This window comes from Perca fluviatilis, chromosome 4 (genome assembly GCF_010015445.1).
Source record: "Perca fluviatilis chromosome 4, GENO_Pfluv_1.0, whole genome shotgun sequence".
Classification (NCBI taxonomy): domain Eukaryota; kingdom Metazoa; phylum Chordata; class Actinopteri; order Perciformes; family Percidae; genus Perca; species Perca fluviatilis.
In genome coordinates this window covers 23611483-23633392 of record NC_053115.1, presented here as the reverse complement: position 1 = coordinate 23633392, position 21910 = coordinate 23611483, and the positions used below count along the sequence as shown (strand labels likewise).

The following is a 21910-nucleotide window of genomic DNA, read 5'->3' as shown; positions in this document are numbered from 1 at the left end:
ATACAAGCATGTGTATATACAATCAAGGTGCAATTCATTACATAACATCAAATCCAATCCAAAATATACATTCAGCAGTTCAAATCAATTCACTTTTGGATTCTTGGTCATTTTTGGATGAATGTGGTAACAATGGTGAATTTTGCTCCCAAATGCAAAAACAAAACACTCTCAAATTGCTACAGCCCTAATTCAGACCCCTAATTGGTTTCTTCTCCATAACAATGGTAACTAAGGTTCATGGGTATCGCATTATTTAGAGCCATTCACAAAACCAAACTGGTGGATTTTTTTTTTTTATTCTTTCTTCAAATAAAGTGGAGTTCATTAAAACTAACATCTAGTGTTTTTTTCTCTACCTCACCTATTATATATGAGAACACCTGGGTGTGTATTATTGCTTACAGAGTATTAGATAGGAAGAAAAAATGATAAATTGAATACTGAGGACTCCAGGATAAAACATGTTGCTGTACTAGATCGGCGAGTCAGTTGTTGATTTTGCTTGGATCCACTGACCACTATAGTGGTCAATACATCCAATGCGGTGGTCTGGAGCTGATTCATTAAAACAGATCTGTGTAACCTTTTTTGTGTAACCTAACAAGTAAGGCTGATGTCAACATAAATAATCATTAATATGTTAGCATCTTGTTCACCCATGAATTCAGTTTCCTGCCATTCTACAAACAGCTTTGTAAACTGTTTAAATTCTGATCTGTCATTTTGTTAGAAGAACCGGTGTAATTTTGTTTCAAATGTTGAACGTCTCATTTTGGAACAAAAACTTGATGCTCAGCAATCAGTAATAAAGAAGACCAACAGCCTCTGTGTTTTTGTGCTGTCACGCTAACACAGTAAGTCCAATCAGATCAGAGTTCTGCACAGAGCAAGAAGAAAAGAAAAATAGCAGGGAAATTCAACGGGGAATGAAAAGCAATTTTGTCTGAGACGATCCAACTTGACTCCCATTGTAATGACTGAGTCAAATTAATCATCACAAATAATATTCTGGTGTCAGCCATTCAAGGGGTTTTTAATAGAATTTTTATGATTCATGTCTAGCAGTATACATCAAACAGTCAGTTCTGCAACATTTCTGAAATAAATTCAATATCATCTTTGTGTAGGCTGTCATCCTCGGCAGCAGAGTGGTCATTTATCTCTCAAACAGATACTTTTAGAAAATAAGGGGCATGGGGAGATGGAAGAAAGGAGTGAGGATACAGGGCACATTTTTCTTCTTTCTCTATAGAGGTGAGTGTAAAGGCCCATTCTGTAATGTTGTGACCATATAAATTACAGGTTTGTTCGAATATATAACTGAAAAGGTTGACCTCCAAATAATAAATTAGCATTTTCAGCTGCTTGTAATAAGGAAATAGGCCTGTTTTACTGCAAACGAACATCACTCAAGATCAGAAAATATTAATGATGCGGATTTTGTTGTTGTCTAATGTTGGTGTTTGTTTTGAAGTGATAGCAGCTTTAATCCTTGTGTTTTGTGATGTAGCAGTGGAGCAAGCCTTTCTTTCCCCATTCGGATCACAGATTGCGCCTCTAAAGTACAATGTAACCAATAATCTTTTCTTTTTTTACAACATTAGCTTTCAGCAGGATTAAAATGTATCTAATGTCTTTACAATGCATACTTATCTAAGGCAGTAAACCCAAAGCCAGATGAGAGTAATTTCATTAAGTTACGATACCTAAAACACTAAAACACCAATCTTTAATTTGACCACGAAAAAGGACGTTAGCAATGTTTTATTTTGCAGCAAGAATGTAGACACAGACTCAGCGTTCAAAGTGCACTTTCATCTTCCTACATGTTACACCAAATGAAAGAAGGAATAGAAATAGAAGTGGGATTGTCTCAATTTGATTTACTTTGTCCTGATATAGCCTGCAAGCCAGTTGATATACATTTTTTGGACTGTCCTTTGAAGACAGATGTTTTTGTAGACCTTTGGGGATAGTGTTATTGTTTGGTCTAATGGACAAGAAAACGAACATTTCCTGAGATTCATTTTCCCTCATAATTGTTGGAAGGAAACTAAATTGTCTGCTGTAAAAAAAAGGGGGGAAAAGAAGAAAAAAAAAAGGAGGAAAAAAAAAAGGAAATTTTAAAATATTTTAAATAAAAAAAAAGGGGGGAAATTAAAAAAAAAAAAACCCCCCCGCTTAGTCATCATCTAGCATGTTCATCAAGCTTTTTGTTTTTCCAATATAAATATATATATATATATCCACACTATAGAAACATTTTCCCGGTCGCATCCGTTGCTTTTGATTGTGCAAAGGGACGCGGACAGAGAATGTGTCATGTGTTAGATTGCTGTGAGGGATCATCCAGTGCCCTTGATGATAAAATGTAAATACCAAGGACGTTCCCAGTTGGATTGTGGCAAGATAAATTATTCATATGCCTCTATTCAGAATGAGCTTGCATGTACAGAACCACATGTACACCCTGTCTAATGTATACTCTTTTCTCCTTTAAAAGTAAAATCCAAACAAAGGCAATGTATTTGATGGATTGTACAGACCAGCATGTGTCCTAGTATGGAGCTGGCTTTTCGGACAAAAACCTGCTCTTTATTTTCCCCCTATGAGGTACTCGTCATGGGTTTACTTTCAATAGTCAGGGCCACATTCCTACCAAAAGCTGCATTACACACATTCTATTTCCTCACTGAAACATCCTTTATATTCCTCCTCTTATCAATACCACACACTATACGGAGCGTTATTTCCAATACGCAGTATGCTCAGTCTGAGCAGCTGAGCGAAACACAATCTGTAACATTTTAATTATGAGACAAATCTCTTGACTGTAAGTGTTACATACCAGCACACCTTTCATTTGAAAGAAACAGATGAAGAGACAGTTGGTCTGGGACTGAGAGAGAAAATAACATTGATTGGGGAGCCTTCCAGCTTGTCTTTTATTTGGCACAGATTTCTCCCTCCCTCTGTAATACTGCCTGAGTATTCAAGGCTTTCTGGAGATGATATTGACTGTGGCTAATGGCTCATTATCTGTACATTCTTCTTCTTATTAGATTATTGTTGTAATGCCTGTAGAAATCTGGATTTGGGACATAACCCAATTCCTATTTAATTGTATATTCATTCTGTAAAATGATTCATTGTCATACATAATTAATATGCACTAAAAAAAAGGAGTTGCATGCCATTTAGTATTTGTAAAACACTACATGATCTTGGCATACAGTAATATTTCGATAATTGATTAATGGTTTAAGCCATTTTAAAATGCAAACACCAACCCTTCTCTGCTTGCAGCTTCTCAAATGTGAGGATTTTCTGCTTTTCTGTGTTTTATATTATTGTAAACTGAATATATTTTGGACTCTTAACAGATAAAACAAGACATTTGTACACCTCGTCACCTTGGGCTCTGAGAAATAAATATTCTTTTCACTCTTTCTTGACAAAAAATCATTAGTTGCAGCCCTAGTCTTATTATTTGCCAGTTTCTTACTATATTACCTAAAAGTGAACATCGTTTTAAGAAAATTATTTTTGATAGGTGGCCCACAAACAAAATAATCAAGCTAGACATCAAGTCACAACATAAGAACATACTAAGTGCATAAGTAAATTCAGGCCGGTTGCTTATGTGCCACACAGACGCAGAGTTTGAAGTCCTCTCAAGTCAGCGTTTGTTTCTAGGAGAGAGGGCGGGACCGACAGCTCAGAGACAGACGATGACAGATCTGCCTTACCACTAATGTGCACTTATCTGCCTATTGGAGAGCTTTGTCACAGTGGTGATTTATGCTTAAAATCCCCCACACACTACCACTTCCATTACCACCGACACTCTTCGTTCCAACACCTTCTCGTATCCACCGTGCAGAACTCTGCACACAGAGACAAAGTCAGGCCCTGTTATCTCTCCTTTCCACGCAGTCCAGTTTGCAAGGAAACGGTGGATTTATCTTTGGGAAGAATTTGAGAGCATCATCTATTTTCATTCGCTCTGCCATTGCTCTCCCAGAGGAAGATTATACTGTATATTTATGAATGATCCTGTTTATTAGTGTACACATAGCTCTTGTTTTAATGTAACACAGCAGAGGCAAATAGCTGTTGTCAGACTACAAAGATCACTAACTTTCAAACACTTGAACACCATGAACTGATCTGCTATTTCTGTTTATTGGACTGTTTGTTTTTGATACTTCTCTTTTTCCTCTCCCTCTCTCTCTCTTTATCCCTCCATCTCTCTCAGTCAACTCATGCCTAATTAAAGCCATAGCTGTTGTTCTGCTACAATATCATGTCAGGGGGGTATCAACACACCACAAAGCCTTCTCTAGCAAAGCCCAAAGAGAGGGAGGGGGAGAGGGCCAAAGATCCAGTTACAGCCACCCTACACCTCCACTCTCCTCTTCCTCTCTTGGCTGGCCCAACCCCAGCCTGGCCTGTCCCTCACAGAGCCCAAACAGTTCTGGTCCTTACTTTACATCCCCAGGACCCCAATCAACCCACCCTCCCACGCATCCCCCTGTCATCTCATCTCTCTCTAAAACAGCCAGGCTGCATTATTTATCTGTCACTATGTTACTGTTTGGAAATCATGAAAGGGGCTGTGGGGATGGGGATGCTAAACCACTATATACTTAGTTTCTGTTCGGAGAATGAATGGGAGGCGAGGGTGGGAAGAGAAGAAGGTGTGGGAGAGAGAGAGAGAGAGAGAGAGAGAAGAAAAAAAAAAAAAAAAAAAAAAAAAAAAAAAAAAATTGGGATGCCGTGAGGGTGTGGGACGGGGGGGATAATAAAATAAAAGTTGTACTCTTTCTAGGAAATAAAATCCAGCTACTATCTCTTCAGCCCTGGCCACAGCTAAGTGAGAAGAAATGATGCTGCTCTGTGAAAAAATGCTTCTTATTTATCATTATGGGAGGGAAAATATGGAGGGAATACTGAGAATAACTGAAGTGAATAACAACTGTCCAAAGATGAAGATGCAGATGGCCCCATTCACCCCAGATACTGAGTTGATTACTAGCTAACCTCCCATTGACTAAAACCAGCCTTTCTAATTGCTTATGTTATGTTTCCCCCCGTTTCTTTTATGTTTCTTTCCCCTCTTCTCCCTCATGTATCCTGTTCCCAGTGCTCGTCTCACTTGTCAGTCCAGGTCAGGAGGTCATCCTCATCTGATCGCGTGTCAGAGCAGATTAGAATCAGAGCTTTTGTGCCATGTCATATTTCATTATGCATTTGACTCATCTGGCAGGTCAAGGGGTCAGTGTGATTTGATTGGATGACAGAAATGATATAATTTGTGTTTAACCCTAGGCTGTATGAGGCTCTGAGTGGCGTACTAATGCATTCTGCAAAGACGGGGCAGGCCTTCTCCACACGCAACTAATCTGAAGTGGCACACCGCAGAGTTGAAGGAGAGCCAGAGCTATTGCACAACATGCTGAGGTTATAAGGGAGGCTTTATCAAATAATAAACACAACCTCCCTTGTACCTCTGTTTCTTTCTGTCTCTCACCCGCTTCCTTTTTACTCTGCAAACTGATGCGAGTGCCCAGACATTAGCTGCCTTCTGCGCCTAGTATGTTGCTTTCCACTTCCTTTTTTCTTTCTTTATCAATTTGATTCACTGAAAATGTGTTACTGACCCTCTTTTCTCTTGTTTTTCTCTGTCTCTGTTTTTTTTTCTCTCTAACTGTCTAATAACACTTGATTTTAGCAAGAGAGGAGACTAATGGAGAAGTGCTGTCAGCAACAACAACCACATCATTATTGCTGAACATTCAACTGGAACACAAACAATATTTAAATAGCTCCCAAATGACTATAGAATACAACACATAGTAAGAGTGATACACAAAGTTATTGTTATGAAGAGGAATAACAGCAGGTGTTATTGTTTGATAAACAAACATGCATCTATATTTGCGTTTGGAAGAGTTTAGGACCTTGCTGTAGTAATGATATGCAGATGCTGCAGAGTGTCAGTAAAAACTCAACTGTGATCTCCACTAATGCGGTCAGAAAACAACATGGGTGCACATGATTACTCAGGCCTCCCAATAGTCATCTAGAGTGATTATGATACCGATGTTGATACTGCTGTGGGTGACGGGAGAGGAGGAGGGAGAGGGGAGGGTGGATGTAGAAAACGGAGAAGGAGCAGTAAAGAAGGGGGGATGGGGAATGATATGAATCCAACATTTCAAATGAGGACCATAATCAAAGTTATTGCCTGACAGGGTGAATCTAGGATTGCAATGTTACATTGTCAGACATGCAGTATTATTTTCAGAGTCCCCTCTGTCTCTTCCTGTTTGGAGCAGCCATGTCTCCTGGAGAGGGAAACCGTTTTAACTTTGCTCATTGGCCAACCACTGTCTGTTCTGCGAGGCTTGACAACAGCCACTGCTGCTGCACAGTTATGGCCACCCAGAGACTCGGCAAGGCCAAAAAACAGCAGCTAGTCAACTGTTTTTTAATTTTGAATGACTCTTCAGTTATCTACTTTTCTACGCTCACTGTCAAAAGCATTATTAACATGTGGACAATGGCGCTACTGTGTCTGAATGACAAAATTAATTATTGTTATAAGAGCAAGTAAATGGACAAAAAACAGCACAATAAAGGGTTGGTGGATCAGTACCGACTGACTAACAATGTTGGAAATAACAAAGGGAGCGCTGATGGCGCAGTCATCCAAACAAACGTGCATTATACTGAGAATTGTTAGGATCCTGTCACCCACAAATAACTCATACACCAGGAGAAGGGGGGCATAAAGTGAATGTGGCTTGTGAGAGTGTGTGTGTGTGTGTGTGTGTGTGTGTGTGTGTGTGTGTGTGTGTGTGTGTGTGTGTGTGTGTGTGTGTGTGTGTGTGTGTGTGTGTGTGTGTGTGTCATTTAATCTGGGTGACAAATGTGAGTCTGCGTGCAATTGTTCTTGCACAAAACTGAGTGCAATTGCTCTTGAATGCTTTTGTGAACATTTTGTAGAAAAAATACTTTTCTTAAAAATGTACTGTCAGAGACGGCTGCTCTGTGTGTGTGTGTGTGTGTGTGTGTGTGTGTGTGTGTGTGTGTGTGTATGTGTGTGGTGTTGGTGTTGGTGTGTTCTCAAGTGTCTCCCCTCCCTGGTTCGGAGTCAATGACGCTGTGTATCGGAGGCTGGCACAGCTGGTGGGAGCAGGAGACTAACATCTGGACCCTCGTACTCTTGGTGCCATTGTTAATAAGAAGCTGGTGGGGAGTGGAGGGGAGTGGAGGAGACAGCTCTCCAGTGTCAATGAACCTCCCTGTCTCTTAGCTCGGCACTGCAACTCACACTTCACAAAAGTGTCCACAAAGGAACCTCCAGCATCGCAGCATATCCACGACTAAGATTTCAGAGTTGAACCCAAACAGGAACAGCTTAATAGGCCTGATATTTGGAGTATTTTGCCGCACTAGCGCTGTGCCTCTAAGGATGGCAACGTGGGTCAGTTGGTCCACCATTTTGACCCAGACTGAAATATAACAACTATTGGATATATTGCCATGAAATTTCAGACATTCATTTCGCCCCCTCAGGATGAATTGTAATAACTTTCGGGATCCCTTAACTGGGATTTAAAATTGTCCAGCACTCTGGTTTATGATCAAATGCCTTCACATTTGCTTCAGTCCCTGCTGCATTTTGTGTGTAGTTCTTAATAGCAAATGTTAGCATGCTAGATGGTAACAGAATATTAGCATTGTCTTTGTAAGCATGTTAGCGGGCTGATGTTAGAAGCCTCACAGAGCTGCCAGCATGGCTATAGACTTTTACTCTTGTGAATTCAACTACAAACAGCAGCTAGGAGGTGTTAACTGCATCTATTCCGATTGTGTACATTTTCTGGTTCTTTATTTTTTTACATGGTTAACTCCACCTGTGTTAGACAAACTACACAAATAAAAAAATATAAAAACTGTCTGCCACAGGCTTTGTACCAATATATTTGCTGTGTACTGCTTAACCATTTTAATATGAAAAATGATATTACCTCATTTATACTTTCTCTCAGCAGAGGAAATAAGCCAACATGGATCGATGTCAGCTTAGGGCTTTTTTTCATACCTTGAAGATACTGAGATAATGAACCAAGTATTTTTGCTAATGAATCTTGGTTCAATGCAACATTTTCCTCTTTAATAACCCATAGTTTTTTTTCCGCAGCCTTAAGGGAAAACCAGTTCAAGTCAAACTTTGTACGTTTTATTTTTAAAAGAGATAGAAAATCTCTGTGGTTATAAAAAAGCTAAACACACACTGGTCTTTTATAACACTCTGGCATGTGATCTAGGACAGGAGTGAGTGTTTGGTCTGTCATCATTCTATCCAATGGGGTGAAAGGCCTACACAAACACATTAAGGTTGCCATTAGTTTCATCTGATCACCTGGGGCAACGGGGGATGGACAGCTTGGCAGAGCGAGGGCCTTACACAAATATACAGCATTTATATGTAGTGCCATGTCAGATGAGTATTTCAAACAGAAGGCTTTTAAACGGGGAAAGAGTGAGTGAGCAGGGTGAGGTAGGGGGGGTTCAAATGACTGTAAAAAGGCAACAGGGAGAGAGCTTTCCATCTTTCTGCTGCCACGACAAATATGCCTGCACATCCTTTTGCATTGTCTCTGCTCCCTGCTTCATCAGCAAACAGCTATATAAATATTTTGGCAGGCAGCTCTTTGTTTTCATTTTCACAAAAGATGTAGTGAGGGAGTGAGAGAGAGAGGAGGGGGCAGGTGGGGGAGGTACTGGGTGGGAAAGGTAAAGGGAAGAGGTTTGGAGTGGGTGGGGGGTACATTTGAAAATGAGGATAAGGGAAAGAGTGGGGACATGGGTTGTAGGGAGGTGGAAGGAAGGCAGAAAACAAAGAAAGATGGAGGGGGGAGACAAAAAGGGTGAGTAGGAGAGAGAGGGGAAAGTGAGAAGAACTGGAGGGAAGTATGTTTAAATTAGGTAAATCAGGTGAGGTGGCATAAAAGGATGGAACAGACAAGGGATTGGGAAGATTGGGGTGACGAGTAGAGGGTGAGGCACAACATGGGAGAATCAATGGGCAGAGTAGGGGGCAGGTGGAAGTGTAGGGGAGGAGGTGCCTGCCACTCTGGTCCCCAGCTCCAATCTAAACAGCTGGAGGAAGCTGTAAATCAGACTAATTCGGCCGAGCTGTAATTCAGACCAGCAGGGCCAGGGCGCTGGTGCGGGGACCCCGAACGGCGGGAGTTTACAAAACGCCGCCGCGAGGCTTTAATCAGTGCAATGATCCGAAGATACCGTCTCCCCCAATCAGCAGGCTTCCTGTCAGTCACACACGACTGATCCCGACCAATCAGGCTCCACCGAGGTTCCAGACGGGCTGGCTGGGCTTTGGGCTGCTGCCAAACAAGAGAATTACTCATCTAAACTGGAAAGGTGGAATGAGCCTTTAATTCAGAGCATAGAGGGACGAGGTGATAGATTTGTCAAAGGTTGGACATAAAAGACTGTGGGATCATGTTCTACAATGGTTCATCAGAAACATATGGGGGAAAGATGAGAGACACGTGGGAGCTGTGGAGGAGGACTAAATCATATTCATCAATTTCTGCAAGTTGAGGCACTAAAACGAGCGACAGACATCGTGTCTGTTCACAAGAGCTCTTACACCACTAAATCTCTCATTAAAAACATTTAGGAATAACAAAAATATCACAAAGGCCTCATTATAAGTGCAGTCTGTCCATGTGTTCAGTGTGTTTTCTAAACTTAATCATAATCACATCTGTTTGCTGCCATATAAAAAAAAAACCTTTCCATCGGTCTGCAATCTGTCTCTGATTCTCTGTGTCTCACAGATCTGCTGTTGGCACTCAAACACCTCCCTAATTCCAATTACAACACCCAAGGGACCAGTACAATCCCTGCCAGCAATGACTTACAATAAAATAACTGAAACGAGAAATAGCATCAAGCTTACCGTTAAAACATCATTTGAACTCCCAAAATGTAAAACAGGCAGACAAACTTTCAAATCCCTCGTTACCAGAAGCCGCCTTTTTGATACCTGCATTTTACTCAAAGAGGAAAGAGGGCAATGCATTAACTTAAAAGTGAGTGGAAAATGCAAATGCAGTCCACTTTATCATCAGGCATTCAAACGGACCCTTTCAACTCGGCAATCCATAATATTTCAGCTTTGATGCTCAGGAAATGGCCACTGCTCGACAGTAACACGGAGCTGGATTCTGCTCTAGTAGTAGTCAGACTAGTGTGACTGGCTGGGCTACACACACACTGTGCATGTTAAAACCACATGCAGTGTCTTGGCAGCAAAGACGCTACAGCGGCAGCCAATCAATAAAACCTTGTTACGCTAATTGCAAGATCATAATCTCTGTTTCTACTTCTGCTGAATATCCAAACAGTCACTCCATTAGCCGAATTATTCCCTTGTGCAGTTTCTCTTCCTCTCACTCCACCCCCTCCACCTTCCATTTCCTCCTCGTGTTCTTTTTTTTTTCGGTGACATATTTCTCTCAAACAGCAGTTCTGCTAAATGAATTCATAAGTCAGGCAGAAAGACATCAAAGCAAATCATTGTCAAGGTAAAGTGCTGATGAAGTATACTGTTTCTTTCACTTTGCTGCAGAGCTATGAGAAGGCATCACCACAGTGCATTATCATTGATCGCATCGCTCCGTACTGCTCTGTTTAGTATTAGCAGGAGAAATCCCACTTCAGGTGAAGGTCTACTAAGACCTTTATAACACAACAAAGGCTCTCTGCCTGGTGCTCTTCCCCACTCCACTGTGGAAATGTCATGCTGTGTGTCTCTTTTTTTTTGCGCTCGAGGGTCCGATGAAAAACTCTGCGAAGACACCGGAACAAGCCGGAGCTTCTCGTCGTTGGTTACTCTTTCCTACTTTGTTGCCACGACAATGGTCAGTGGCCACAGGGGCAGACAAAGACCCTGTTGATGGCAAGACCAGGGTCCGTGACCTTGTCATTGAATCACTAACACTTTGTCACCTCCGCGGGGTGAGAGAAAGAAACACAAGAGAACTAAGCAGGGCCAGACGACGATGCTCATGGGAACATTGATATGACAATGGCACTGACCCCGTTTCCTTGTGACTCATCACAAGAATATACCCATCTAAGCATCTCGCTATATGATGCAGTTGGCCGGAGTTACTCAACAGGGCCATGCTTCTGTCCTATATGAAAGTACCTTATGTAAAAAAAAAAAAAAAAAAAGTATTTATATAGGTGAGCCAGATTAAATAGAGCGATTACATGCAGAAACTGAAGTGAGAGACAGCAGAGCACTGAGAGACACACTTTCACAGTTTGGAGGCGGAACCGCTGACCCAAATGCATTTAAATGCAACGGGGGGTAGAGAGAAAAAGAGAAACAGAGTGAGAAAACAAGCAGAAGAGGGAGAGTCAGAGAGAATGGGAGGAAGAAAGATAGAAAAAAGTGAGATAATAAAGCAGCAAGCAGAGAAAAGTGAGCTTTAGGCAGTATGATTTGTTTTGATTCAAGATGGAATATATTGAGAATAATACAGCTACTGTATATACTGTACAACATGTTTCTTCCGGAATAAAATGTTAATAAAAGATTATCCCTGCAGCTGTCTTATTCCTCTGTTCATTTTTATCTGTGCAAAAACACAAGCCTAAACACATTTCCAACAAACAATCCAATGAAACACACTTACTTGCATAGAATACGAACTATACTAATAATTGTCATAGTATACTTTTATTGCAATTAGCAGAGAAGGAATCGATGCACACTACCAATTTGCACTAACGGAAGTTATGCAACACAATGCTAATAGACATCAACCAAATGGCAGCTGAATCCCAAATCTATACTACACACTAATTCTAAGCAGGTTTTAAATATGTAGTATGTTCACACTGGAAAAGTGAAAAAAACAGTCAGTGTACATACTAACAAAAAAACTTTTTTTGTTTGTTTATGAATGTGCTGTTGATGTACAGTGTTCTCCCACAATGCAGTGCACAAAGAAATTCGAGAAGCTGCTCACAGCTTGATGACATTTCAAACTAATAGTGGGTGGTCAGGCGGGTGGTACAGCTCCAGAAACATATTTTGGAAAAACATTTTGCTGCTTTGTTAAGTTCAATTGGCATGGTTGAATTCTAAAGCCACAGTTTGATTGACGCCTGTCTAAATAGCAGTAAAAAGGTATTTCAATTATTTGAATTTCTTGTGATCTAACTCCAGAAACAGTATAAGGATATAGTATGCATCATACTGTACACGTGTGTCAATAATATGGATTTGGGTCACCACAGTCAATTATAATTCACAAAGATTTCATACTAATGTGTTTGTTTTCCAAGATCTTCCTCAAGCTGTTTCCCCAAATCCACACAAATGAAGCATTTTTAGTCTGCATACTGACTTTTTTGAATATACTTTGTGACTTTACTAGCTGAATGCACTACATACTTAAAATCTGCTTAGAATTGGTATGTAGTGCAGAATTAGGACACAGCTACGGTGGTGCAGATAAGTGATTTTTTTCTATTTCTTCCATCTCTATGTTTTGTTGTCGGAGTGTGTGTCCACCCCTAAGGCCCTCCCTGATTCAAGCTGTCAGGAGGAAGGAGAGGCTAAACTTGGTGAAGCGGAGAATAGAGCAAGGCACATGTCAAATATGAGGGGATTTTGAGTAAACAAAGTATAACACAGAGCAAAGCAAAATCGTTTCTCATCCCATCACCGTGTTTCGCGCTATTTCCCTCTCTCTGTCTCTTTCTCTCTTGCTTCCTTGATCCCCACCTTTCTCTCCCTTCCTCCCTCTGTCTATCTTCCATGCCACATTTTCAATGTTGTATCTGTCCCTCAGTAATTCATCGAAGAACATTGTGCACATCAGCGCAACTTGTAATCAGTCAATCAGCACTGCAGTTAAAGTACATGTGCTGAATGAAAATGGGAGATAAAAGCAGTGGTTCTTAAGATTTTTTAGACAGCCAAGTATCAGCATGATAAATGTGTCAGATAACAGCACTATCCTACTGAAAATCCCTTTGTAACAGAAATATTTGTTGTCAGAGTAATCTAAATAAATTTAGGGACTCAAGAAGCAGCATGGCTCTCATTCTGGGACATGAGCCACACTTTAACAAACCAGAGCATTAAGAAATTAAGCAAAAAAGAAAATGCAACAGAAACACAGAACTACTGTAGCCTATGGGTCGGTTCTAATAATTGCAATTGACAGGGACAAATTCCCTGCTTCCCTGTGTATGTCAGATGGGCTTATTCCCAAACTTCACAAATCCCCCTGTCCAAACACAACCATATGGTCTCCCAGTTGTTCACGACCAGCTGTGCTACAGTGTATCTGGCACGGTTGCCATGTACTGTAGAAGAGAGCTGACTCCCCCTCTATTCTAACTAAATAAATCCTTTGCAATAAGGCCAAAACTCACTCAGAGTGAAGCAGCGTTTTCTGCCTGGCTTTTACCAAAGGAGCACAGCGGATGATTGCATAATTGGAATAAAGTGAATTAGAATTTTATGATGGCAGAGTTAGCTTAATGGTTGACACTCTCACCTCACAGAAAGAAGGTCCCAGCACTCTTTTTTGGAATTTGGATATTTTTACTGCTTTAGGTTCTTTGGTTTCCTCCTATTTAACAGAAATGTAATTGACAGCCTGACGTAGACTGTGATGGACTAGCAACCTGTCCAGTGTGTTTTAATTAATTCTGCCCAGTGCATGCTGGGATAGACTCCTGCTTCATTGTTTAAAAGACGACAAATATTGTATCTATTAAGGAAGAGACATCAATACTTTTAACATTTTACGTCACATTTTAAAACCATATCCTCTGTATACTTCTGAATCTAGTAAAAAAAGGTTTTTAAGAAATTTAATGAGATATTTGAACTTCATTTTGCAGAGTGGATGTGCAAAAAAATTGAGAATTATTATTTTAATGTTTTAGTACTATTCTGTTCTGTTTGCTTGTATGTCATATATTTGTTTTTGATGTTATTTTATTGGGTTGCCATTCTGTAACTGTTTTACACAGTTTAGGCTATGTAGTGTGAGTAAAAAAAATCTTTTTGTTAATGGGCATCCAAATGAACAATAACCAATAAAAACAGGAATCGTTTGACTGTATTTAGACTTCAGATTCTGGGACAAGAAGAAATGTGTTTCTGTTTATTCCGAACTGTGACCACTAACACTTATATTATTATTTAATATTATTATTATTATCCTGGGAGAATATTTCACCCATAGAGTGCAGAATGTGTATGTGTAATGTATTTCTGTTAAATCTTGCAGCATAAAACATGGGTGAACTAATTGGAATATATTTTGAGAGATTTCAGTCCCTTTGCTTTCAGCCGATGTCATATAACTCAGTGGTTGTTTCTGTAACAATACTTTGTTGTCCATCCTAACAAGCTTGAACAATAGTGGAATGAAAATGGCTCGGCAACGATCGTTGGAACAGATGAAATGAGAGGAAAAGAGCAGGTATTCCATTAGAGGCAATTTGTACACACCTGGTTTGGCGGGAGGAAATCATGGTTGTTTTCATTCATGTACATGTTGTCACCATCAAACTGTTGAGATAGATAGAGAGAGAGAGAGAAGAGAGAGAGAGAGAGAGAGAGAGAGAGAGACATTTAGAAATATTTAGGCAGAGACCGACACATCACAACAGGGACAGAAAACAGATTTTCAGTCAGTCAGTGGAGATACAGAAACAGTGTAACACTGCAGCCTAATGACTGCGAGTCCTCGGCTTATAGACCTCGATGCTCTGGTGGATGTCAGTAATTACTGTTCATTAGAGACACGTATAATTATGCTCTGTCAAAGCTTGTGTAACTCACACTCTTAGTCTGAGCTTGCCGACAGCTTGAGGTTGTGTGTGTTAGTGCGCACACACCTTACGGCTGTGATTCCACGGGTGTCACAGGGCGACAAAGGCACAACAGAGTGATTATCACAACACTGAGAGCACAACACTTGCACCAGCGGCCATGTAGTTATTCAGTCAGCAAGTTGGCCAGTCAAATCAAATCAAAGGCAACATTAACATAATCAAACGGCATGTGACAGGTAAGTCAGCCAGGAGTTGACCCAGAAATTGATTTGCTGTGCCGCGCAGTTCGCTAAAACAGCTACAGGAATTTCCGGGGACCTACTTTCCGTGTTTACTTTCGGTCAGACTCAAAGACAAGAAATCAAGATGATTTCTATGGAATTTACGTTTTTTTTGGAAAGCTGTAGGAGGTTCATGCTCCTCGCTCTGATCGACATTATTTGTGCCGTACTGCGGGGTTTCCAAAATCTCTAGAATGGAGGTTGTGATCATTATAATGGCCATCAATCATAATAGAGGTTGAGAAAATACTGAAATCTAAGAAAGCCCACTAGCCACAGATGCTGTTTCCCACCTTTACTAATTAGTAACATAGCTGACCAATCACAAATCACCACGTTCAGCAACCCTGCGAAGCAGCCACCCAGCAAGTGACTGAGACTACACAGAGGTGAGAACAGCCTTTAGTGCTTTTGCACTTTGCCAAAGAAACGAGGGCAACCCCACTAATCCAGAACTCAGAAACACCGAGCTCAAGAAGCCTAAAGGGGAGGCATAGGCTGGAGGAAAGGTGACGGTTTGAGGTTATGGGGATGAGAAAGATGAGGATGTAGCCCTGAGCCAATGGTAAAGGAGTGGGTAGAGATCATGTATCAGTGGGAGGTACAGTAGCAAAGATGCTGTAGTAATGGTGGGTAGAGAGACAGAAATAAAAACAGAGAGCATGAATGAGAGAGAAACCGAGTCTGAGAGGAGGAGGGCTGTAGCAGCAGTAGTGGCAATAGAGCCTGTGGTTGTTCTGGCTGTAGTGTGATTAACACTGGGGTCACAGCCAGAGGCCGCAGCTTGAAACACACAGTCATATAAACATGCACACACACACGCACACACACACACACACACACACACACACACACACACACACACACACACACACACACACACACACACACACACACACACACACACACACACACACACTCCCAGAGGCCTTCCCTGCTTCTCTGTCTGACACGATTTGGCACCAGCCATTTATGAGGATACAAAACACACCTCAATACAGCAAGTAGTGGCCGAGATGAATTACCGCTGCTACTGTAAGGTCAAGTAACAGGATGGATATGTGCCTAGAGTAGCTTACCGAACTAGGGGTGTTTCTCAACCTGTGGGCAGGGACCAAAAAATGGGCCACAATCTTTTTTATAGCCATGTTCTTGTAATAAGCTATGTGTTCCAGGGACTAAATCTACTGTAACTGCTGTAGTTTTTCTTGATTTTTTGTTTCTATCTTTCCAACAATCTACAAAGAGAATTCCTTGCAACATTATTCAATTTGAGGCCCCAATCCCATTTCCGCGTTATCATTCAGACTCTGATCGAGCTGTTACTTCTAGTGCAGTGCTTTCTGTCTGATAGCACCATTAGTTTGCTGGAGGAATAATCATTGTATTCTGCAAGGAAAATTAAATCACTTTCTTTATTGCTCCTGGAAAATGATTTTACATATCCTAATCACATCGTGCATGAAGTGACGGTATTTTGGAATAGGTTATTTTCACACCTGCAAACCAGATGTCGATGAGCGAAATGGGCTAAGTAGAAAACAATTATACAGAATGTCAAAGAGCAAACCAGAGTCTGTGGTGGTGCTCCTGCAGCACAATGTGAGTCACTGAGGGCAGAGTTGTTAGAATAACAAACAATATCTAAATCAAGCGGAAAGGTAAAAATAATTATTTCCTGCCTCTTTGTGGCTAGCAAGTACAGTAGCCAGTTAAGCTAAGTGTACTGTAATTATTCTACCTTACAGATACAGTACACATATGATAATACGCCTACTCCAACGTGAAGTACGTTAAAAGGAATAGGACAGTTTGGGAAACATGCTTTTCTTGCTGCGAGTTACAAAGACTTGAAATAGTTGGAAACTTTAGAAAACGCTAAAGCTCACAAGTTATGTTATATCTCTTTTGTTTAATCTGTACACACAAAGGAAATGTAAAACCAAAAAGTTGCAGTTTTACAGGGTTTACAGGTTATGCTTGGGAAGAATTCTTTGGTCAGGACTTTCTGACTCCCTAGCTAATTCGCCCCGTTAAGACTATTTGTCAAATGGACTGTGCCACAAAACATTTGATTCTGTTCTTAGTAACTATGAGTTGTCATTTACCTGCTAAATTTGATCAAAAATCAACTTTACTGTAGTAGTTCCACATGGGAGATTTCGACAGAAAAAAAGTTGAATAATGGTTATAAAATGTGTTTCTTTTGTGTTATAAAAGTCACACTTTCACCAAAAAAATGTTAACCATATTCAAGCAACCGACCAGCTGAAGTGTCCGTTAGCAAGACCCTGAACGCCTACCTCTAAATGTGACTAATCTGACTAATCTGAGCAAAAGGTTCAGTTCATCTGTGCTCCCTGCTCTAAGGTTCATTTAACATTTTGAACACTTGAAAATGACAAAACCTCTGAAATGTTAGAAAATAATGTCAAAAGCTGAGAGAGATGCATAATAACAAAATTAATTAAGGAGCAAAATAAAAATGCACTAAGAACAAATTAATAATGCATGTGGCTTTACAGCAATAGTCTGGGAAAGCTGTTCTCGCTGCCAGGTGGCGGTTGTTGTCTGCAAAATCAGATAAAAAATGTGTGCATATAAAATTTTCCTCTCGTGTAATCTGACTTATATTATGTAGATCTTATTTTTTTATCCAGAAGTCATAATGTGCTCAGTGTGCACATATGAGCAGTTGACATATGAGAAAAAGGGAGGTTTGTAAGGGAAGGGCGAGCTTGTCGCGTCTCTCTCTGTTTGCTTTCCTGAGGCTTTGAGGTCATTAATCATAGCGGTCAAATCTACAGCAAAACAATTGTGCAAAGGAAAACAGAGACAGAGTGAGAGAGAGAGAGGGGGGAGAGGGTGAAGCAGGGAGGGAGGAGAGGGTGAAGGTGAGAGAGAGGTGGAAAGCAACAGTGAGATGGAGGAGAGGGGAGTCATGTCGAGTGAGGGAAAGGAGAGACATTTTGAGATAGATTGAGGCTTGAGAAAGAAAAGGGACAAGTACGGCCTGTACAACTGACGCATTTGACACCAGACTCCTGTTTGCATAGCAGAAATGCAAATACATGAGAGGGAGAGAATGGGAGGGAGAAAATAAAGTGGGAGAGAGATCCTATAAATAGCTTTGTGTTTGCGTAAAGCCAAACCAATGTCAGTTGGATGCAGGAAGTGCACCACAGTCATCGAGGTAATAAAACAACTGTTGACTGGAACACCACATATCAGAAATGTAGCTTTCCAGAGCCTTCAGGCAAGGACTCACATCTATAGTGGCATCTCAAAACCATCCAAATCAAGTTTCCCTTACAAAGTTACACCATAGAACTTTTTTTTTTAAAAGAGGAGAAAATTAGGAACCAGGATCAAATTTTTACTCTTAATGATGACAGTGAAAGAAATTGGGACAGTTTTTACTGTATTCTAGGTACAGTAGCTTTATCTGCCGCAACCTGTTCATGTTCAGTATCATATATTTTATTTTTTATTTGTTATAGTTTGTGTTTCATATTGCATATAAATCTTCAAATGTTTTGGATATCTGTTTTTGGTTTTGTGTTGGGTTTAGTGTGTACTTTTGTTATGTGTAGCATTAAGTGATCTTACAAAAAGGGTTGTGGCGATCCATTTCTTTCTCTCCTGAAACCAATTCCAGTCAGCTGCGTCCGGTATAGTCGCCGCAACCGACCTGTCGTGCGCAAATGTGACGTCATGTGAGCGCCGTAACTGTTTATACTCGCGCACACTCAAAATCCTGGCGCGCCAGCAAGATCTACGCCATTTTGACATCACATTGGCGCTCGACAGGTTGGCTGCGGCGACAGTAAAAAGGCCTTAAATCTGCCAATACTGGGTACTGATTGGCCAAATTACCAATCTGTATAACCTCACAATGTGGAACTCGTTGGAATAAGTACGACATTATCATGCACCATGGATGCTGTGGCACTAAAAATTCACCTGCCTGCTGTGATTGAATTATTTGTAACATATAACAAAAACTGTTAATTTTATTGACAAACCAGCTGGACTTAATGTGAATCAGTTAAGTCTTGCCGATACAGGAAACACTCACTGAGATCGGTAACGGTGCAGTGCCCTACTTAAAAGATATATATATATTTTTTTTTAGATCACTTTCATATCAATTCCATATTCCTACTGGGACGGTTACTTTGCATTCTGTGCTACAGCGTTGCTAACCTGCATTGATCTACACGAGAAGCTTTTCGCATAAGGTTGCTGTGAGCCAAACTGTGCTTTACTGTACGTACTGAATACCAAATCACACAACCGGTAACTGCGGCCAGGGATGTTTCAGATTTAAAGAAAGATGAGGCAGGAGAGAAGGAGAGAAGAGGACGTAACCCTCTTTCTAGTCTCTTTTCATGGTTGGAGCGTGCGCATCCCTAGTTTTTCACCCCAGCGTAACTAATCACATGTCAGTCAATGTGCCCATGGAAAGAGGCAGCAGTCAAAATACCTGTGTCAGGACTGTGGTCATTAGAGCATTCAGTGACTCGCTGACACACACACACACACACACACACACACACACACACACACACATACAGATGAATGCACACGTGTGAATGCACACACACACACACACACACACACACACACACACACACACACACACACACACACACACACACACACACACATACATACAGACATAACCAAAGCAGAGTATGGGGGATGGTGTGGTGTAAAGCAGATATGGATTGCCTGTGTATTTGTGTGGATATCGCTGCTGCTGCTGCATGTGTATTTCACCTTTATGTGTTCCTTATGTGTGAGTATGTTTGCATGCTGTATAGACAACTTAGGTTCTTGGCTCTGAACGTGTGTACATTGCGTGCGTGCCGACATGTTTGTGTAATGTATCCTGTCCAATAATACACACATTGATCCCAGCGAGATAAAGATAACAAAGTCAGACCTTCCGTAATATTTATTTTCCCATAACAGACCTGCTCAGCCACGCCCAGTTATATAACTCCATGCAGATGAAATATGGTCTTCATTACCTTTAAACCTCTACACACAGAAACCAGTGAGGAAAAACAGAATTGCCCTTCTTTCTCGACTGAAAGAGCACGAAATGAATTGGAGCAGCTGAGATTTTTTTACATTACCATGACAAATACGGCGAAATGGGGAGGCGAGAGAGAGAGAAGGGAGAGATAGCACACGAGAGAGAGAGAGACAGAGAGATGCATGACGACAGACAGAAAAGGGCAGATCAGACAGAAAGACCAAATTGTGTGAAAAAAAAACACATCAGCTCAATTTGTGCTCGACTGTAAGCTGTGAGCTGAGAAGAGAAATAAAATAAGGGATTTAGCTGGGAATCATGTTAAACCATGCAAGTGAATGAGTCCCCAGAGGAGAATGTTCCCTCTCTCGCTTATGATGGACTTAATTGCCTCTATCAGTGTTAAGATATAACATTCATCTCAGGTTTATTGCTCTGCTTTATGGTCTTTGTCCATCATACTGAGGGGTTTCAAGAGGCAGGCCACTCCTCAAATGGCACCTTAAAATAATGAGACAGATTACAAAGCAACAAGGGGAAAAAAGGGAGAGAAAAATAAGCATAATTTATATCTGGAAAATGAGAGCATTTTACAAGCAGATCTAGTATGTGAGCGAGCCGGCGAAGAATGGTTTTGATGGTATGCTGGTTGGATTACTCTTTGGTTTCTGGGTCTTTCAAAATGCATGGTTCGTCAGGCTAAAGGCACACACATCTCCCCCACCTCTGACCCCCGAAAGCTCTGAGTAGGTGTAGGGTTTCAGATGGCCACACAATCGTGCCATTGTGCTCCTGTTAACACAATGAAAACAAAGCTAACACATCGCAGACATTCAACTCCCCCCACTCTGCCCAACCTTGACTTCCAACACAACTCAGGTGGAACACTGAAATGGACAATCAAGGGATACAGAAATCTGAAAATAACTCAAAAATGAGACACCAAAGCATACTGTTGGTAATGTAAAAATACTTGCAATGGATTCTGTCTGCATACACACCGAACAATGAAGAATATTTAACATAAAATCAAAGCTTAACATGCATCTGGATCAACGCGACATTGAAAGATCATTTCATTTCTTTAAGATGTGGTTCTGATCTCCTAAAAACAGGCTGCTTCTTATCACATGAGGGCTTGAGAACCATGTCTGCATGTTCCATTAAATCTATTAAATCCACTTGCATTATATCATAGTGCTTACCACACAATAGGAGCCTTTCAAGGGCAGTCCCAGAGGAAGCCAACAAAGGGCCCTCTCTTTCAGGGTCTAGTCAAGTAATTCAGAAAGAGCCAAACACGATTTTTGTGTGTGTGGATCTTCTCCACCAGACCCCGAGCGGCAATTTCACCAAGTCAAGGAAAAGGCTGTCGGGAAAAAAGGATAGAGGGGGGGAAAAAGAGCAGTTTTTTTAAAAAGACACACAAGCTCTTCTGAAGAAGTGTCCTTCTCCAAAATAGTGATTCTCTAAGGCTCCCGATTACATTTGACATGTCTTTTATGTAACGTAAGTGCCAAGGTTTTTAAAAGCCTGGTGTTTTACAAAATCTGCACATGGCAACTGCGGTACACTTACGTTTAGGAAAAGATTACGGTCATGGAAAATAAGCTAAGGTATGGGTAAGACTAGGCAACTAAAACAATTGGTCAAAGGTGAATGTTAA

General features: G+C 40.8%; 1 protein-coding gene across 5 annotated transcripts in view; it reads right to left on the bottom strand.

Annotated features, from left to right (window-relative positions):
- tox2 (TOX high mobility group box family member 2) overlaps nt 1–21910 on the bottom strand; it is a 94012-nt gene that overhangs the window by 32221 nt on the left and 39881 nt on the right. For all 5 annotated transcript variants that reach the window (XM_039798564.1, XM_039798562.1, XM_039798563.1 and 2 more), the window contains exon 3: nt 14594–14653. In XM_039798564.1, coding sequence (XP_039654498.1) covers nt 14594–14653 — 60 coding nt within the window. The remainder of the gene's footprint in view (nt 1–14593; nt 14654–21910) is intronic.